This window comes from Narcine bancroftii, chromosome 5 (genome assembly GCF_036971445.1).
Source record: "Narcine bancroftii isolate sNarBan1 chromosome 5, sNarBan1.hap1, whole genome shotgun sequence".
Classification (NCBI taxonomy): Eukaryota; Metazoa; Chordata; class Chondrichthyes; order Torpediniformes; family Narcinidae; genus Narcine; species Narcine bancroftii.
Window position 1 is genome coordinate 147,479,624 of NC_091473.1, and position 19,995 is coordinate 147,499,618.

The following is a 19,995-nucleotide window of genomic DNA, read 5'->3' on the forward strand; positions in this document are numbered from 1 at the left end:
AAAGACTCGCATGTTCAAATGCTATTCGTAGACTTCAGCTCAGCATTCAACATAATCAGAATGCAGCATCTGATTAAGAAGCTGAACCTGTTGGGCCCTAAACACTTTCCTCTGTAACTGGATCCTCGACTCCCTGACTGGAGACCTCAGTCAGTCCGGATCAGAAACAGCACGTCCAACACCATCACACTGAACACGGGGGCCTCCCAGGGCTGAGCGTTCAGTCCACTGCTGCTTATCCTGCTGGTCCACGACTGCAGCGAGATACAGTTCTAATCCCATCACCACGTTCGCTAACGACACGACCGTGGTGGGGCTCGTCTGCAAGAACGATGAGTCAGCTTAAAGAGAGGAGGTGCAATTGCTAATGGGGCTGATCCAGAGACAACAACCTACATCTGAATGTTAACAGACAAAGGAGATAGTGATTGACTTCAGGAGAGCCAGGGGGACCACTCTAACGGACCATCAATGGCTCCACAATCAAGGTAGTCAAGAGCAATAAATTCCTTGGCGTGCACCTGGCGGAAGAGGATCTCTCCTGGCCCCCCAGCACCAGATTCATTGCCAAAAAAGCCCAACAACCTTTACTTCCTGCAGAGGTTGAGGAAAGTCCAGCTTCCATCCTCCACCCCCCACTTCATTCTACAGGGGGTGCATCCTATGTAACTGTATCACTGCCTGGTTCGGGAACTGCACCATCCCAGAATGCAACCCTGCAGCAGATAGACTGCTGAGGGAATTATTGGGGTCTCCCTCCTGCCCTCATGACCAGATTACGAGGCAGCTTTTTTCCACCAAGCCGTAAGGCTTCTGAACTCCGAGGACCCAGGGCTAGATTACGTAACATGATATTTAATGAATGATGTGCTATTTATAAAAATTGTTTCTAAGATAATTTATCCAGGCAAATACCCAGCTCCATGGTCCGGAAAAACGCTATCTCGTTTTCACTGTACACCGCAAGGTTTATGGTATGAACAACAAATAAACGTGACTTGACAATAAATTCTGATTCTGATAATAGTTGGAGAAGGGAGGGCAGGCACAGCAGTAGCAGTGGGAGTAGGGATGACTGGGTGAAATGAGAGGGAAGGGGGCGGAGACCTTCCACCACAGTGTGTGCTGACTTTCATGTTTTATCTCTGCATGAAACAAACGTCTTTACCTTTGCTAAACAAAAGATACTGTTTGACCTGCTGAGTTTCTCCAGCATCAATGGGAGATAAAGAATGGTCAGTTTTGGAGCCGAAACTCTTCGTCAGGTCCTGAAAAAGGACTGGCGGGGGGGGGGGGGGCAGGTCTCTATCGGCTGCGCAAATCTGAAACTAGAGGGCATCAATGTAAGGGGAGAGGGCGGTGGGTACATGGAATGAACCTGCCAGAGGGAAGTAGTGCAGGCTGGGACGATCATCACGTTCAGAGGGCCATGTAGACAGCTGCATGGAGAGGAAAAGGTTTAAAGGGTTATGGACACGGGCAAAGGAGACAATCTTCATCAGTGTGGACAACGTTGAACAGAGGACCTGTTTTCATGCTTCTGAACTGTATGACTATTAGATCCTGCCATTTTATTCAGACGCCTGCCTGTTTTTTTTTGTTGCTCGAACCTTGAAGGCTCAGACCCAAAATGCTGGTTATGTATCTTTATCTCCTATGGACGCTGTGAGATCAGCCGAGTTCCTCCCACATGGCTGTGCTTTGACTACAATCACAGCACGTGCAAACTTTCACTCCGCTCCGTGAAATCGGAGGGTTGCCTTCCCTGGGGTAGTTCTGTGTGAAGCGAGTTCTGTGAGGGTCTCTCTCTCTCTGCACCATGTCCACCTATGGCCTGTTGCCTGCTGTCTGTGCTCCTCCATCCTCCCCCACCCCAGCCTTTTAATTCAGGCACCTGCTTGCTCTTTGCTTAAAGAAGGGCTCAGGCCTGAAACGTTGGCGATATATCTTTCCCTCCTATGGACCTCACAAGGCCCACTGAGGTTCCGCCAGTGGTGTTTTAAGTAACAGATTCTATTTCATTAATTCAATGATTATTCACAGTACAAAGAACTGCTGAGAACGGATGGACGCAAGCCGAAGTTTTCAGATGGGTGAAAGTCCAACTGCCTGCCAAAGTTAACGAGACCTCAAGGGGATGAGTAGAAACTAATTTGTCTTGATCTCAGTGACTGCTTGAAGCTGCTTTCTCAAGACAACCCCACTGCAGGTGAGGCTGATCTTCCCACTGTACCTGATCCACCCTCCATTGGCAGAAGGAGCTGGAAAACACGAACCTCCAGGTTCAAGGCCCATTTCTACATCAGTTTCGGAAGTGGATCTCTCATTGATAAAAGATCATGCCTTTAAACTGTTTAACATTAAAGCATTGAACACCACAGCACAGCACAGGACCATCGGCCCACGATGTTGTGTGCCCACCTCTGTAAACAATCTAACCCAGTGATTCTCATCCTTTTTCTCTCCACTCACGTCCCACTTTAAGTATTCCCTTTGCCATTGGTGCTCTGTGATTAGTAAGGGATTGCTTAAGGTGGGATGTGGGTGGAAATAAAAAGTTTGAAAGCCACCGTTTTAATCATCCCTCATTGACTCGTTATGTGCACGGTTTCAGAACTCCAAAGGAAATGGCCCATTGATAATTTTTCTCAAGCAAAATATTTCAGTAACAATTGGGTCCAGAGCAGTGATTCTCAACCTTCCCTTCCCACTCACATCCCACCTTAAGCAATCCCTTACTAATCACAGAGCACCGAAGGCACTTAAAGTGGTTTGTGAGTGGTCTAAAGCCTAAAGCAAATCAGACAAGTTCAGTCATTATATTTTCATTCATGAGATATGTCCATTCCTGATTCACTGCCACCTACAAATTGGAGCAATAGCACCTCATATCTGGGCATTCTCCAACCAGCTGGCATTAACATCAACTTCACAGTTTCTGTTAAACATCTCCCCATCTTTCTCTTTCACTGTCACTTTTGCTCCCCACCCCCTTCCCTTCCCTCTGAGTTTGGGGTACAGCCTTTCCACTGGAAATGGTTCAAGCAAACCTCTCAGTAAACAGGAGGGAGAACTGAGTCAGAGGTACTAATTGAAAGGTAGGGGCGTGTTTCGGCACAATTTTGTGGGCTAAAGTGCCTGCATTGGGCTGTAGGTTTTCCACGTTTCTATGAACACCACAAGGATGGTCCTCGATCTGCCCCCCTCCACCTTCCTACATGTATCCAGCGATACATGTATCCTGCCCCTTCCTCCCTCCTCTCCCCACCTTTTATTCAGACGCCTGCCTGCTTTTGCTCTCACCCGACAAAGAGCAAAATATTGGTTACCCCTTGGATGCTGCTTGACCTGTTGAGTTTCTCCAGCACCTGTAGGTATTGCCCACCATCTCAGCATCGGCCCACTTTCTTGTTTAACAACATCCATTCTCTCTGCTCAGAATTTTTTTCCCCCTCCATTAAAGTAAATCTCCCCTCAGATGACAAAGAAAATAATTCCAACCTAGGCAGGTGCTCCTCTTAACAATATTTCTCCAGCTCTTTGTAACATGCTCATAAAACTCCTCTGCATCCAAGAGTCATACAACAGACAGAACCCACGTACATTAATCCTGCATAATTAGCGTCACAGGTCCTGCAACTCTAGTACAGCGCCAGCAGCCCAGGTTCAAATCCGGCGTTGTCTGTACATTCTGCCCGTGAACTACACGAGTCTCTTCTGGGTGCTCTGGTTTCCTCCCACCCTTCAAAAAGTAGGTTAGAAGTGAAAATGCACCTAAATGCTGGAGGAACTCAGCCGGTCTTTCAGCGTCCATAAAGATCAAAGATATATTGCTGAAATTTCAGGCCTGAGACCTTCTTCAAGGAATCTCCAGCATTCGATGTGTTTTTACTACAGTCACAGCACCTGCAGGCTTTCCCTTGAGGTTGGTCGGATAATTGGGCGGCCTAGCCTTCAAGGATGTTCCACTGCACTGTCAAGAAAATTTAACCTTTAAATTTACACGAAACTCATTTCATACTCCTGGCATTCTGAATCTCACCTACTCACTGCGGGTGATCATAGCTGTCGATTAACCCACTGACCTACATGTCTTCAGAATGTGGGAGGATCTGGAGCCCCCGGAGGAAACAGTCAAATGAAAGGATGTGTAAACTCCACACAGACAGTATTAGAAGCCAGTGTTGAACTTGGGTCACTGGAGCTGTGAAGAAGTTGTTCTATGTATTGCCACAATAGTTACTCTAAAGTACTTCTAAAGTCAGGCAGCATGGAACAGACCCTTTGGCCCAATGCCCATACTGACCAAGTCAGCATACTTGTTTCTAATTTATTTATTGGATATACAGAATAGTAAAAGGTCATTTCAGCCCATGAGTCGATACCGCCCAATTTACATCCATTAACCTACACCCCCGGTATGCTTTAAATGGTGGGAGGAAACCAGACCATGGGGACAACCCACGCAGACACGGGGAGAACCGTACAAACTCCTTACGGATTATATCGGATTCGAAGCCCGGTGCCGATCACTGGCGCTGTAAAGGCATTGTGCTAACCGCTACCCGAACTCTGCCAGCCCATTGGTCCATTTCCTTCCAAGTATTTTCTATCTATATATCTTTCCTTTTAAACGTTGAAACTGTGCCTGCTTCTAGTTTCCTCTGGCAGCTCGTACCAGATACCCTTCGAGGGAAAACGTTTCCCCTCAGTTCTCTCCAAAGGTTTTTTCCCTCTCACCTTAAACTGCCCTCATATTCCAAGTTACATGACATGGGTAAAGGATTGTGAGCATTCACACCGAGCACCGTCATGCTGAGCTCAAGCCCTCCTCAGGGCTGTGCGCTCAGCCCCCTCCTGTTCATGCTACTGACCCACGACTGCATCACCAGGTCCAGCTCCAACAGGGCCACCAGGTTTGCAGATGATACAATAATCGTCGGCCTCATCAGCAACAATGATGAGTCGCCCTACAGAGGAGGGAAAGCTCGTGAAATGGTGCGAGAATAACAACGCGGACAAAGGAGATGATCGTGGACTTCAGGAGGACCAATTATTCTGTAGTAGAGCGGAGAGCATCAAGTTCCTTGGAGTTCACTTAACTAATGACCTATTAAGGACACTCAACATCTCCTCCCTTGTCAGGAAGATGCAACAACGACTGCAGCTGAGAAGACTGAAGCGGAAAGGTTAACAGCCTCCATCACGTCAACCTTCTATTGGAGTTCTAATGAGAGCATCCTGGCCAGCTGGAAAGGTGCAGTATGGTTGCTGCAGAGAAACGGATTGGAGATCAATCCACAGAACCATAAGAGTGGCAGAGAGGGTCACTGGAGTCACGATGTGACCTGCAGGGATCTTGGTCTGCAGAGAGCACGCAAAGTCATCGAGGACCCCCTCCACCCCACACACATCTTTCAGCGGCTCCCGTCGGGGAAGAGATCCAGGAGGATCAGAGCCAGCACCACCAGGCTGAGGAACAGCTTCTTCCCACAGGCAGTGAGAACGACCAAAGGAACTGCTCAGCTCATAGTCACAAAACAATATGTGAATACTTGCCCTGCATGTGTATTGTTTCCCTGTATGTGTGTTATGCCTGGTTGTGTGTCTCCGTGTTTTGTACCCAAGAACACTGGGTCGGGTTGTCCTTGTATAATCAGGTGACAATAAAACTTGACCTGGCTTTATCCATGCCCCACGTGATAACGCAAACCTCCACAACACCACTCCTCAGACTCCTAAACTCCCTTCAATATATTGGTAGAATTCTAACATATTCAAGCAATCACCATTCGATTCTGTGACGATATCTTCCCACTTATTTGACCTCCTGCACCTTTTTTTGAGGTCTTCCCTCAAATCTATTTCAAACAACCCCGGCCCATTCAACTTCTCACAGGTGGTTAAAAAAAGCTCTCTTCACATCGCAGGATTATGTGTTTCTCCAAACGCCGAGCTACCTTTTGTGTCACAATCCACATCTGAACCCTGCTCTGTTGCAACTTGCGCTCATGTTACCTTCTATTGAAATCTCCTTTGCAAAGTAAACCAAATTAGGTAGAGGTCTCAAACTGGAAGCATACATTATGAATATTATTTTCATTTAGCACTCCAGAATCGACTGGCCTCTGTAAATAAATGATCTCTTTAATAGCCTACCACTTAATGTAATGGTAATTGCATTAAATGGTAATGCAAGATGTCAACCATAATTAAAATTTTGAGCTCAATGGGCCATAATGCTAAAATTAATTTGGTGGTATATGTCATCTTTGACTACATCCTCAGACGAGGGAGAATTTCAAATGCAAAAGCGATCCAGGGCGAACATCCCCATGCATCCCCCCGCACTGACCATTATGAGTTTATTGTTATATTCATTGTACAAGTGCACGGAAATTCTTACTTGTCGCAGCCAAACAGATACTATATTTTAAAAAAAGCGATGGGAAAATTGCCGTGACTACCTCAGGTTCGAATCCAGCACTGTCTGGAAGGAGTTGGAATGTTCTCCCCACGATCTGCGTGGGTTTCCTCTAGGCCCTTGTTCTGGACACCAAAATAATTCAACCTTGATCTAGCCCTGTGGTTCTCAACCTTCCCTTCCCGCTCACAAACCACCTGAAGCAATCGCTTACTAATCACAGAGCACCGATGGCATAGGGATTACTTAAAGTGGGATGTGAGTGGAAAGAAAAAGGTGGCGAACCACTGATGTAGACCGTTGTGAACTCAAAAAAAAGTGATTCAGTTAATTCTGTTCTTCATTACTCTTGTAGCCTCTCTTAAAGATTATTTTTCCACTTCTCTTTCAAAATCCAGTGCACACTCTACTTCTCCAGTAGTTTCATTCCAATAAACTAGAATTCGATTGCCCTCTGAGCTCCAAAATGGCACCTGCAGCTTGCAAAATGAAGGCCAGCCATTTCTCAACCTTTTTTTTGGCTACGCCCCACCACCACCCCCCACCCAAAGAACTCGTCTCAAACTTGACAGGCCCCCTTACCTGTGAAGTAGTCATGTTTCAGTTTCTTCTGTACTCCTCTCCCATCGACTCACATTAAAAAAAGTTTGTTACGTGAGGTGAAAACAAGCGTTTTACTTAAATGCTCTGTGTACCCACCCCCCCACTCCCCACCGTTGTGAATGGATGAAGTAGATTATAGGCAACAGGGCGGCTGTTAGCAAAGTGGTTGGTGCAACGCTGTTGCAGTGCCAGCGACTCGGGTTCGAATCCAGCGCTGTCGGTAAGGAGTTTGTACGTTCACCCCTCGTCAGCGTAGGCTCGTGGGCCGGCAGGCCCTGTTACGGTGCTGTATCTCTGACATTAAAAATAAATTAACTAGAACACATTAAATTTTATTTAAAAGAGATGATAAGTGCAAAAGATGCATGGATAAATAAATATTCAGTAACTATATTGGAAGGCAAGAATATGCAGACAGGCCTTTGAGTGGCAGTTTATAATTTGTGTTCAAGATCACCAAAGATCTGTCTGCATTACTGACGCACAAGTTTTGTATCACAGGCCAACGATGAATATTTGTTTTTTCTTTCTTTTATATCTATACATTTCTTTCTTCTTTTGAGTGATTCTTTTCCATTAATGTGCTGCGGGATCCGTATGTCCAGGTCCACAGAAAGTGGCCTCGCGGTGGAGAGGGGCGTAAAGAAGGTGTGTGGTTTGCTGTGGTTCAGTGGGCAGGGCATTGGGTATAAAAGTAAGGAGGTCATGTTGCACCAATACAAATCTTCAGCCAGGCTGCACTCGGAATACTGTGTGCAATTCTGGTCAGCCCATGGCAGGAATGATGGGGAAGCATTGAAAAGGATTGGTAGAGATTCGCTAAGATGTTTGGAGGGGAGGGGATATGGGGAGAGATATGTCAAAGGTATAACCAAAACTTTGGGCCTGAGTCCTTCATCAAAATTTGAGCATAATGTGCCTGAATAAAATGGTGGTGGGGGGAGGGGCAAGGAAGTAGCGCAGTCCCATAGGTGGATGAGGGAGGGAGGGTACACCAGCAAACAGGGGGAAAGGGGATGACTCTGTGAATGGAGAGGGAAGGTTGGGGGGAAGAGAGCTGGAGGCTCCTACTTTGATGAGGGGCTCAGGCCCAAAAGGTTGGCTGTGTATCTTTATCTTTGTTCTATAAAGTACCCCTCCATAAATCTTCGTCCGCGAAGCCAAGCCAAAGAAGATGATAAAGTACGCTGTGTGATTTGCTGAGTTTCTTTGTGGTTTTACTTCAGTCACAGTATCTGCAGGCTTTCGTGTTTTACTCAGGTAAACTTGGATTGTTTTCTCTGGCATGTCCGAGGCTGAGAGGTAGATGTGTATGAGCGACATTGTTAGCGTAGGGGTTAGCGCGATGCCATTACCACACCAGCCAGTGAGGATGTTCTCCTTGTGCCTGTGTGAGTTTCCTCTGAGTGCTCCATTTTCCTCCCACCTACCTACGGGGTTGCAGGTCAATTTGGGTGTAGGGTGCTTCAGGTGGGATGGGGTAAAAAGAAAAAAGTTGAAACCACTGTTTTAATCATCCCTCCTTAACTCATTATGTGCACGGTTTCAGAACTCCAAAGGAAATGGGCCAATCTCAATTTTTCTCAAGCCAAATATTTCAGTAACAATTGGGTCAAGAGCAGTGGTTCTCAACCTTCCCTTCCTTCTCATATCCCACCTTAAGCAATCCCTTCCTAATCACAGGGCACCAATGGCATAGGGTTTACTTAAAGTTGTACGTGAGTGGAAAGAAAATAGTTGAGAACCACTGGTTCAATACTTTTTTTAAGGAATATATGAGCATAACATTGAGGGCTCAAGAGTCTGTACCGAGCTGTAGTTTATTAGTGCATTTTATGGAACGTAAGTCTTTGCATCTGTAAATTGTATATGACAATATAAACACAATTCAATTTTCATTAATGTTCTGCTACATTATTCTTGGTTATGGAATATATTTTCTGCTCATTTGACTTCAACACACCCATCTTTCACTGGGGTAAAACACGAGAGTCTGCAGACGCCAAGAATGACGTAAAAACCCTGGAGAAACTCAGTAGGCCAAACAGTGATGTGAACAGGACAGACCAGATGCAGGCAAATGGGACCAACCCAGAATGCCACCTTGGTTCGCATGGATGAGACAGGCCGAAGGGCCGGTTCTATCCTCTGCGGCTCTCCGAATCCCTCAGAGGTACTTCAAAATGTTGATCCAAACCCCTTCGCAGGGCGTGACTCAATGCTGAGTGACCCTTGCCCCTTCCTGGAAGTTGACGTGTGAGAGAATAAAGACACTTGTCTCAAATGGATTATCTGCAAAATTGTCACATTTATTTACTGTCAAAGATGTGTTAAATTTTACATCAGACATTAGTGGCAAGGGTCCCATTATTAACAGGGAACACACAAAAATGATATTCTGAAGTATATCAAGTCTTTCCTGGGAGCAATCAAATCTTGAAACGCTGGCCACGATAAATAAATAAACTCTCGACGCCTGAAGGAGGGACAACACTTTGCAAAAAAGTTCTGCGGATGGTCCAAGAGGTCAACCTCCTCCTGGGATGGGCTGGATAAGGTTGTTGCGATGCTAATTCAAGCGCCTTCCAATACCACCCCCACCCTACCCTGTCGAGGATCTTGAGGTGAGAAACAAAGGAAGCCTTCTCTCAGCCCGCTTGAACGGACAGGGGTAACTTAGCTACTTCGAGATTAAAGAGCAAAACTCATTTGGCCAAAGTTTAAATCATTAAAAGCATGATTCATTGGAGAGTAGAGGGTGAGGGGTAACAGGGAGAAACCTTTCTTTAAAAAGGAGAGGATATTAATGCAGTAAAAAAAAATCAAAAGACGTTTGGCTTAAATTTGCACAATCAACAAAAGAAGGAGCCCACATATTATCATATGTGCAATTGGGAGCTTCACACAATATTTTCATCAAATGTATTCTGTTTAAAATTCTCTTATATTTAGGTCTGACAATGTATTCGATTTATTTTACACCGAGCATTACAACAAAATATATTTTCTTTTGCCATTTCTCAATGAGAACAGGTAACTATACAGCTGAGTGAATGTGAGGTTCAGAGGCCGACATGGATCTCTGCCCTTCCAAAGGATGGAAACTCAACGACTCTCGATTTTAAAAAAAGAGAAAATCTAGTCCTGTGATCGGCAGTGGCTCCCTGGAGCATTCAGGTAGTTCCGACGACTTCCTCTGGGTTGAAGGCCTGCCCCTCCCCCCTCCTCCCCCACCTCCTTGTGTGACGACGCGGCTGGGGTTGAGCGTGGGGCCTGGATTGGGGAGGGGAGAGGGGTGGTGGTGGACTGCAAGAATGGAGGATGGGGAGATAAAGAAAGGGGGTAGGGGGAGGGGGGGTAAGAAAGCCAAGGTGCGACTATATACACGACTGTTCTCAAAACTGCTGCAGTTGACTGTCCCACTGAGATGGGAGCCGAGGGCCCCCAAAGGGCCTGGTCTCACTTGTGATGGAGCAAATAATTTCTGCGTAGCGAGAGAGTGCATTTCTTCGCAAAAGTCCTCCCACAGCAGGAGCCAGCTTCTTTGCTTTCCCTGCACGTCAACAAGCACAAGTCACTGCGTTGCCCGTCCAGGTCAACGAGAGCTGGTTCCAGAAGAGGTCAGTTAGTTTTTAGTTTCTCTTTCTCTCTCTCACTGAGTCTCTCACAAGTTTGTGCCTCAGAGACTGGTCACCAGTTGCATCTGTCGTTCCCTCACGTCCCCTTCCGGGATGGATTCTTCCTTGTTAACTGGGATAATATATCCATCACTGTTGCCCCGACTAATCTGATAGTACGTCTGGAGTTGATTGACCCCACCAAGGTTGGGCATACTCTTGTAGTAAAGGTCCTCATTCTCACTCTTCTTGGAAGGCGACAAGTCCTCGTCAGGCCCTGGACTGTTCTCAAGGCACGGTGAGTCTCTCAGGTTGGGCATGCTCGTGTACAGGGAGTCTCTGTTGGGCGACTGCAGGGGGTCGTCGGGCTCCGGGGCGTAGGCTGGGTCGGCCGTGGGCTCTGCTGCCCTCTTCTGCTGGTGGTACAAGAGCGAGTGGGTGCGTTGGGGGATGAGGGGGGCCTCGAGCTCCGGCTGCCGGGCCTCACCGGTCGCCAAGGACGACGCATCCGCCACGATGGCGTCGTCCTCGCTGCTGCTCCCCCCGCCCCCGGGGGCTGCCCTCTTGACGGAGAGACCCCGGTCGGGGTTCTGAGGCTTGAGACCTCCGGCCCGGAGGTTGTTGTGGACGAGCTCTGAGATGATCATCTTCTCGAAGGCCGTGTCCCCCAGGCTCAGCCCACAGTCCAGGGCCTGTACGCTTCCGCTGCCAAAATCCCCATTCTGAATCGAGTAACTGTTATTGAAGTTGCCATTAAGTGGTAGAGTATCCATTGTGCTTGCATCTCGTCCATTGTTCAGTGAATGGCCTGGGAAAGAAGAACAGAAGGTGGGTGGTTGGGTTAAGGGTGGGGGGGGGGGGGTCAAAGGTTGAAGAAAAAAAGACAACACACAAGTGTTAGCGACCTGCCTTAATTTCTGCTTCAGTCTCCAAAGAAACCCTCCGGGAGGGGAAATAAAACAGAATTACAAGCCCTTTGAATGTAATTCAGGACAGAATGGCAAAGGTGGCGCCCACAGTGTTGGGTTAAATGCAGACGCTGGGGTCGAACGCAGTCCACAAATGTGCTGGACAGACTCAGCAGGTCATGCAGCATCCAGAGGAAGTGAAAGGTGACCCCCCCCACCTCTTCCCCAAGTCTCCTCTTCCCCTACCCTTCTGCCTCCTTTCCTCCAGCTCCCCACCTTCTTTCCCTCTCCTATCACAAGAGCTCCCCTTCTTATCTCTCTGCCCTTGTCACATGCGACACCCCTAAAAAAGTTCTGGAGAAACTCAACAGGCCATGCAGCAGCCAATAGGAAGTGAAGGGTAATCAACATTTCAGGCCTGGGACCTTCATCAGACCTGACCTTGGTTGTCCTTCACCTCCCATGGAGGCAGTGTGACCTGCTGAGTTTGTCCAGCATCTTTATGTGTTGCACTCAACAATGCCTGTGGACTTTGCAGTTTCTTTCTCATCTACCCTCCCACCTGTATCCACCTACCTGTCTGCGCTCCTTCCCCTTCCTCCCTTCTCTTCTCCCCCACCTTTTTATTCAGACCTATTGTTCCAGGTATCTAACAAAAGGGCCTAGGCCTGAAACATTGGGTCACCCTTTACTTCCCGTGGACGCTGCATGACCTGCTGATCTCCAGCAAGTTTGTGCACTGCACCTGCAGTGTTTGATCATTTGCCCGTGACCCCACAGAATGGCAGGGGCCAAAGATTGAACTCCCAGCCACTGAAAGCGGTGGTGCAGGGCCAACACAATCCGCTGGGCGAACTCAGTGGGTCGAACAGCATTAGCATAAGATTAGGAACTGGCAACGTTTTGGGCAGTAACCCTTCACCAGGGTGGCCACGTCGCCAGTGTCCCCGTGAAGAGTTCCAGCCCAACCATCCCTGACGCTGTTCGACCCACTGAGTTCGCCTGGCGGCACCAGATTCCAGAGTCTGGTGGTCTCTCTCTCTCTCGCAATGCGGAGCCTGCTCTGTCCTGAAGTACCTTGAAAGCAAACTTGGGATTTGGGGGATCAAGGGTCAAGGGGGTGAGGGGAAGATAAAACGCGGCACCTACACAGAACGAGTGCAAATGGATGGACCAAATGAAAACCAGCAGGCAAAAGAAACTATCTCACAGTCCTGTTGCAACAAGACGTCACGATGGAAAGCAAAAGTGAGGGATGGAAGGGGCAGGGAGTGTGGTCAGGCACAAAGAAAGCACGACAAACACAGAATGGTTATCCTCTTCGGGCTACAGGGGAGATGCTAGCACCAGCTGGACACACTATTGACAGAGACTGCATTGACTCACATGGGCAATTCACATCAAGTCTGTCTGCTCAGGCTTGTAAGAGTAGCTGATACACAAAAGAAAGCAGAATGATCACTGTAGCATGAAGAAGGATCAGGTGACATTTCAGCAAACCAATCAGAGCAAGGAATAAGAGCAGAGGGTGCTGGGAGGCGAGCCACAGGGGGGATGGAAGCCCCCCCCCAACCCCGGGGGTCTGGAACTGGAGGCCGGGGAAGCGGGCCATTGATCCCTCAAAACTGGCTCCCTTTCCCCCCCACCTCCACGGATGCTGCCCGACCTGCTGAGCATTCCCAGCGCATCCTTTTATCACTTCTGATTCCCGGCTGGGGTCGAAGGAAGGAAGGGAGTGCGGTGACCTTGGCCACATGCCCACTGGGCCTTCCTCTCGTGGCTTCGGCGTCGAGAATGTGGCCTTGACGCTGCCTCTCCTGATCAGCAAGGTCTCACTCCACCCGTCTTTCTCAGGGGGAATTCGGGAGTGGTTGAGGAGGAAAGGGGGAAGGGGAAGAAGAGAGGTCTCAGAGGTCAGAGGAGTGGCAGGAGTGGGGAAAGCAACTGACTAAATGTGGCCAATGTTTGGGTTTGACTCTGAAGTTCCTGTCAGTGGAATGGTGGTGGGGGGAGTGGGAGGGAGTGGTGGTGGGGGCAGTGTGAGGGGAGTATCGGTTGCTCTTGACCTCTTGGAAGACCAGCCGAGCTCGGGTAGGGGGAGAGGGCGGTGTGGGGTGACAACTGGGTCGTGTCACGGTGAGGCGTTTCACAACAGCTTCAGTACAGACACAGAAAGCAGCCAGCATGTGGCCCAACATAAACAGAAGTAGGATGGAAGAGCACACACCTGTTCTGCAGGGAGTGAAACCCCAGCTCCTAACCTGCTGGCCACTCTGGTTTGAATGATGGTCAAGAGAGAGTGAGGGGTCAGTGGGTGAGGGGCCAGGGATTAAGGGAGTGGGGGGGGAGGGAATTTAGGGGGTGAGGGGTCTGGAGTTAGGGGCTGAAGGGCCAGGGGCTGAGGAGCCAGGACGTAAAGGGATGAGGTCAGAGAGTGAGAGGTGAGGGCTCTGGAGGTGAGGGGACGGTGGGGGGAGGGTGAGGGATGCAAGAATTAAGGATCAGCGACTAAAAGGTGAAAGAGTGAGGGGGCCAGGGCTTAGAGGACATGGCCTGAGGGGCCAGAGGGTTGAGGGGCCGGGGAGAGATCACGACTGAGAAGTCAAGGAATGAAGAGTCTTGGAGTGAGGGGGCTAAAGGCAACAAGGGGAAAAGATTAGAGGTTATGGACTAACTGGTCAAGGAGCGATCGGGACAAAGTGACCCGCCCAGGAGGAGCGCATCCGCTTTGCCAGTATGGCTTGGACAGGCATTTTCTGGCAGGGGAGCCATGACTGCAAGGATTGGAACCAGCTGTCTCAAAGAAAAGCTTCAGTCAAGCAATGTGGGTGAAGGTGCACAGTGAGGGATCCTGCCTGATATCGTCCCTGCTGGTATGCTCCTGGATAGCCAATCTCCCCGCTGCCTATCCGTATGCTGGAATGCTCATCCCACTCTTCTATGATACCCATGGAAGGGCCTTCTCCTTTTGCATCAGGCAGCTGACGCTTGGACATGTATTGAGGCTCTTGTTGGTCCTGCTTTTTGAGGCCCTGTTTCCTCCACTACCCTCCGCCCGGTGCTAACCTTACTTCAAATGGAGAGTAGGGGCATAGTCCTCTTCTCTGTTCTGGGATTCCCACAACCACCTCCACCCCCCCCCCCCACCAACTGCAGAGCCTCCCCCACGTAGATCCAGTCTGCCAACCACGAGCCCCCCTACTTTCTCTGGGGCAGCTGGGACCAACCCTCGGGGCCGTCCACAAAGAAGCTGTCCGAATGGACAAAGCTCCAAAGGGAACGCGGGGGCGCAACCCATGCCCTTTGGGCCACTCGCCGAATGTTCCTCCACCGCCATCCAATTTTTAGCCAACCTCCGCCTCCCTGCACCTCATCCATGATCTCCAATTGTGTTTCGCCAAATGCCTCATTTTTCAAAATTAAAAAAAATGAAATAATTAAAAAACAAGCATGCCAGAATTATTTTTTTACATTTGATAGGCAAAGTTAAGTTTGACTCCCATACTTGTCTCTCTGTAGGTCACTAGAGGGGTGCATAGAGAGGGAGCAATAAGGAAAAAGTGAAAAGAAAAGAAAACTTACGTTAGATACAACACACCACTTTTAAAATACACCTTTCCCTCTTCCCCTCTCTAGCTCTTGAAGTTAACTTTTGGCATCAAGACATTTTGCCACCTAATCCCAGTGGAGATCTTTATAGAACTGATGTTCCAGAACTGTAACAGGCATTAGGTATTCGATTAAAGTCTACTGCTGTGGGAGGGTTTAAGTGAGAGGAACTTAGACAGCCATCTTGGGGTCCTCATTGTTCCCTTCCCTTAAGGGGTTGGAGAGGGTGCTCTCTTCAGCCCAGTCTCAAACACTTCAACTTCACCCAATGGTCCGTTGAAGAAGATGGAATGCAAGGGTTGAAGCTTGTTTCCTCGTGCTTGGAGGTGGTGACGGTGGGAGAGCTCCCCCTGATTCCCCAAGGCCAGGGGGGCTTCTGACCCATCACGCCAGCTCCCCAGCACCCCCTGCCTCTCACCCTCCTGTCCAGCCCTGGCCAAGAAGCTGCCTGCAGGTCCTGTCAAGGAAGCTTGGAGGCTGAGATTTGGCATGGCTTGCTTGCGGAGATCACCGCTAACTGAGGCTGCAAGGGATGGGGTGGGGTGAGGAGGGGAGGAGGCGGTGGAGGAGAGGGGCGGGTGAACAGTGTGGTTGGTGGGGCATTGAGGAAAGGGGATGGAGGTATTCCGTGGGATGAGGTGAAAGGAGTGGTGGAATGAAAAGGGGAAGGAGTGTGCAGGAAGGGAAAGTTTAAGATGCTGTGTGGAGAATGGCGGTGTGGGTGGGTGAGGCTGAGGAAGTAGTGGGTTCCCTTTAAATCACAAATCCCCTTCGACCGACTCGCACGAACAGGAGAGATCCCGCTTTAAAGGGTCACCCCCCAACCCTGTGACGTTTTCCGGTGTAACTCCGAACATAAGTTCTTCATAACTTTCCTGCCAGAACCCATCAGAGCATGACCCAGCAAGTGTGTTAACACAATTTCTGTACAAAAGTCAAGGAAGCACACCTGGTGAGCTAAACACGTCAGCTGACGGGGCATTAAAGACAACAGTTTCCGCAAGCAAGGTGTTATAAGGGTTATTAGAACCCTGGGGCCGCAGAAGTGGATTTGTTAGTAGATAATTGCCTGTCATCCCTAAAGCAACAAGACAGAAAAAGATGCATCAGTTCAAGTTCTCCGTTGTTAATCTGTCACCAAATCTTTTAAACACAGACGTGCGAACACAGATCAGCACCTCTCTCAATAAAAACTGATTATGATTTAGCAAGTACAGTTGAAACACATTTGCTGCCTCACAGAGCGGGGCAGGGAAGGAAGACCCCCTCCCTCCCCTCCTGGAAAAAAAAACACAGGACCTTTAGTCCAAGAGTTAACAGGAAGAGCTTGGCTTTGAAACGTAGCCTCAACGTCACATGCTCAGGGACGTAAGAAATAGGAGCTCTGCAAATTGGGCCCTTTACCCGGCCTGATGAATGTTAGGGAGGACCTGTTTGTCTGCTCGCAGAAGAACCCTTCTCATTTTTACGAGGCATTCAGCAACAAATGATGAAGCTTGGCTCTTGGCGGCACTTCAAGTGAGGAGACCGTAAGACACAGGAGCAAGACGAGGCGCTTCAGCCCGTCGAGTCTGCCCTCTTCATGATGTGGTCTCTTCTACCTTGGTGAAACCAAAAGGACATTGGATGGCAACTTTGTAGATCATCTCTGTTCTGACTGCAAAGGTGAGCGTCGGCTTCTGGATCCCTGCTGACCTTTGATGGGGATTCTCTGAGACCTGCCCTCCTGCCTTGAAAACCATGCTCCTACCATGTCTGTCCATCATTCTTCCCCTCTTCTCAGTTCACCAATAACCCACTGGCTCATCCCTCCCCTTCTCTTCAGTCCACCTTCTCTCTCCTCTCTCATGCGGCGTCTCAACCTGAAATCTTGACAATTCCTCCCACCCCCAAACCCTGCTTGACCTCCGGCAGGTTTTATTTCAGATTTTCTGCATCTGCCATTGACCTGGATCATCCAAGTAAGATGTCCCCTTATCCCTTACTGTCCTTCATCTTTTGAAACTCCCTCCCTTCCAGATGGATCGGTGAGTTCATCCAGTGCGGGGTTGACCTGACCAAATCATTGAGGTTTACTTCCTACACTGGACACCAGTAATTTATACTTCACTGACACCCTAACCTCCCAAAGCATCAGAGGAGAGAAAATAAAATGAGAAGGGGGGGGGGATGGGGGGAAGGAGGAGTGGGGAAATCTCTGAAAACTGAGATTGTAAAAGAAACTAAACCCCACCCAGCCTACCTTTCCATTTAAGCTTTTTGCTCATAACTTGACCAAGGGTTCATAACTTGTACCAGGCCAACGCAAGAGAACATATGTACAAAGTGAAGGGAGGTAAGTTTAGGGGAAACATCAGGGATGAGCTTATTGTACAGAGTTGTGGAATGCCTTTCCGGTGATGGTGGTGTAGGCTGAAACATCATGGGCATTTAAGAGATTCTTAGGCACAGAGCTTTCATTTTTTTTTAAGGAATGTATGGGTCGGCCTGATCTGAGCTGTATAGTTCTATGCTCTCTATCCTTGCCTCCAACTGACGTTGCATAACCTGCTGAGTTCCTTCAACACCTGTGTGTAGTTATTGAGTATAGGAGTTGGGATGTTACTGCAGAAGACATTGGTGAGCCCGAATTTGGAGTGATGTGTGCAGATTTTGCTCGCTTCCCCACAGGAAAAATGTCCATAAAGTTTGAAAGAACGCAAAGGAGATTTACAAGAATGTTGCTGGGACTTGAGGAAGTGAGTTACAGGGAAAGGTTAAACAGCTTCAGACTTTATACCCTAGATGGTTAAGAGAATGAAGGGAGATTTCAAAGAGGCTCACAAAATTGTAGGCAGTATAGATGGAGTAAAGGCAAGTAGACTTTTTCCGTTGAGTGAAGAGTGAAAGGTTTAGGGGAAACTTCTCCACTCAGAGAGGCAGTGGGGATGTGGAACGAGCTGCCAGCTGAAGTGGTGAATGTGGGCTTGATTTTGACATTTGAGAAAGACTTGGGCAGGTGCATAGATGGGAGGGGTACAGAGGAATATGATCTGGATGCGGGTCAATGGGACCAGGCAGAATAATAGTCTGAAGGGCCTGATTCTGTGTTGTAGTGTTCTAATATTCTCTGCTAATAGGGAACTGGCTGTTCAGATCTAAAATAAGGAGACATTTCTTCACTCAGAGAGTGTTGAAACTTTGGAGTTTACAACCACAGACGGCTCTGGAGTCTCATTTGCTTACTGTGCTCCAGTGAAAGATCAATTTTTGGACGCAAAGTGGATCAGGGCAGGAAAGTAGCCTTGAAGTTGAAGATCAACCGTGACTTCAGTGAATGTGGTAGTATGGCAGCACCCACTTCAAACGTAGACCATAAAAATCTAGAGCACATTACAGGGCCTTTGGCCCACAGTGTCATGCCGACTTAATTACTTACTCAAGCAACCCCCTTGAACCTCCCTACTGCATCACGTTCCATTTTTCTCCATTCCATATACCCATCCAATAGTCTCTTAAACGATCCCATCACACCTGCCCCCGCCACCATGGCTGGCAGTGCAATCCATGCACCCACCAGTATCTGTGTGGAAAAACTTACCATCAACCCTGTACTTACTTCCAAGCACCGTAAAACAAAGGCGCCTCATGTTAGCCATTTCAGCCCGGGGGGTGGGGGAAAGGCCTCTGGCCAACCACATCATCACTGTCTGTCATTATCTTGCACACCTTGATCATATCACCCCTCATCCTCCATCACTCCAAGAACCGCAGTCCAAGTTCACTCAACCTATCCTCATGAGGCCTGCTCTCCAAATCAGGCAACATCCTTGAAAATCTCCTCTGCACCCTCTCTAAACCATCCACAGAGTTAAGTGAGCAAAACTGAACACAATATTCCAAGTGGGGTCCAACCAAGTCTTATATAAATGCAATATTATCTCACATCACTTGAACGATCCCACGGTTAATTTCCTCTGGGAAGGTGGTGAGCAGCTGCCTTCTTGAACCTCGAGGCGTGGACGAACCCATCGAGGTGGTTGGGAGGGAGAATTCCAGAACTTTGACCCAGTGATGGAGAAGGACCAGTGATATATTTCCAAGTGAGGATGGTGAGTGCCTTGGAGGGCCACCCCAACGAGGAGGGGCTCCTTCTGCTTTTTCCGCACTCGCCTTTGGAGCTTGGTAAGGCACTGGGTTGCTTTTATTTACAAAAATACATGTTTGGCGGCAGCAAGCAAGCAAGCACCTGTACGTTGTGTTTATGCAAATTACGTTAAAATTAATTGTCATACTCCTAAGTATTGATGGAGTAGAGAATTTCAAAGATCCACAACCTCCTGAGTAAAGACGGGCATTCTCCAACTAGATAGCATTAACATCAACTTCTCCAGTTTCCGTAAACCATCTACCTCCATCCCCATCTCTCCCTTCTCCTATCCCTGTTTTTCCTTTCCTCTAGTCCTGTCTCTCTCACTCCCTTTCCCCTCTATCCCCTCCACCGATCAATTCTCACCCTCCAATCCGTGTCCACCGATGGCCTCTTGGCTGTTGACTTGTTCTCCTCCCCCCCCCACCACCACCCCTTCTTCCCTAGACCAAAGGCTCAGGCTCGAGACGTTGGGGATGCATCTTGGCTTCCTATGGACGCTGTGGGACCTGCTGAATTTCTCCAGCATCTTTTGTCGATTTAAATCTGGATTGGTTTGGATTCTCATTCTGCGCAGAATTCGTTTTCCCCGGCCCGAGGCATTGAACGCGTGTTTTGGGGAGAGGACCGGGAAGGGGTTGCACGGCTGGGATAACCAGGGATGGGCAATCAATGCCACTCCTGCCAGGAATATCCACATCTCAG

General features: G+C 48.6%; 1 protein-coding gene across 10 annotated transcripts in view; it reads right to left on the reverse strand.

Moving 5' to 3' along the window:
* Positions 1-9,315: 9,315 nt before the first annotated feature.
* Positions 9,316-19,995, reverse strand: part of adgrl2a (adhesion G protein-coupled receptor L2a) — a 905,078-nt gene continuing 894,398 nt past the window's right edge. For 7 of the 10 annotated variants that reach the window (XM_069939357.1, XM_069939363.1, XM_069939356.1 and 4 more), the window contains 2 exons: positions 16,111-16,239; positions 9,316-11,452 (listed from right to left, as the gene is read on the reverse strand). In XM_069939357.1, coding sequence (XP_069795458.1) covers positions 10,707-11,452; positions 16,111-16,239 — 875 coding nt within the window. In that variant the 3' untranslated portion in view covers positions 9,316-10,706. The remainder of the gene's footprint in view (positions 11,453-16,110; positions 16,240-19,995) is intronic. The other 3 variants (XM_069939367.1, XM_069939364.1, XM_069939366.1) reach the window with 2 other exon arrangements.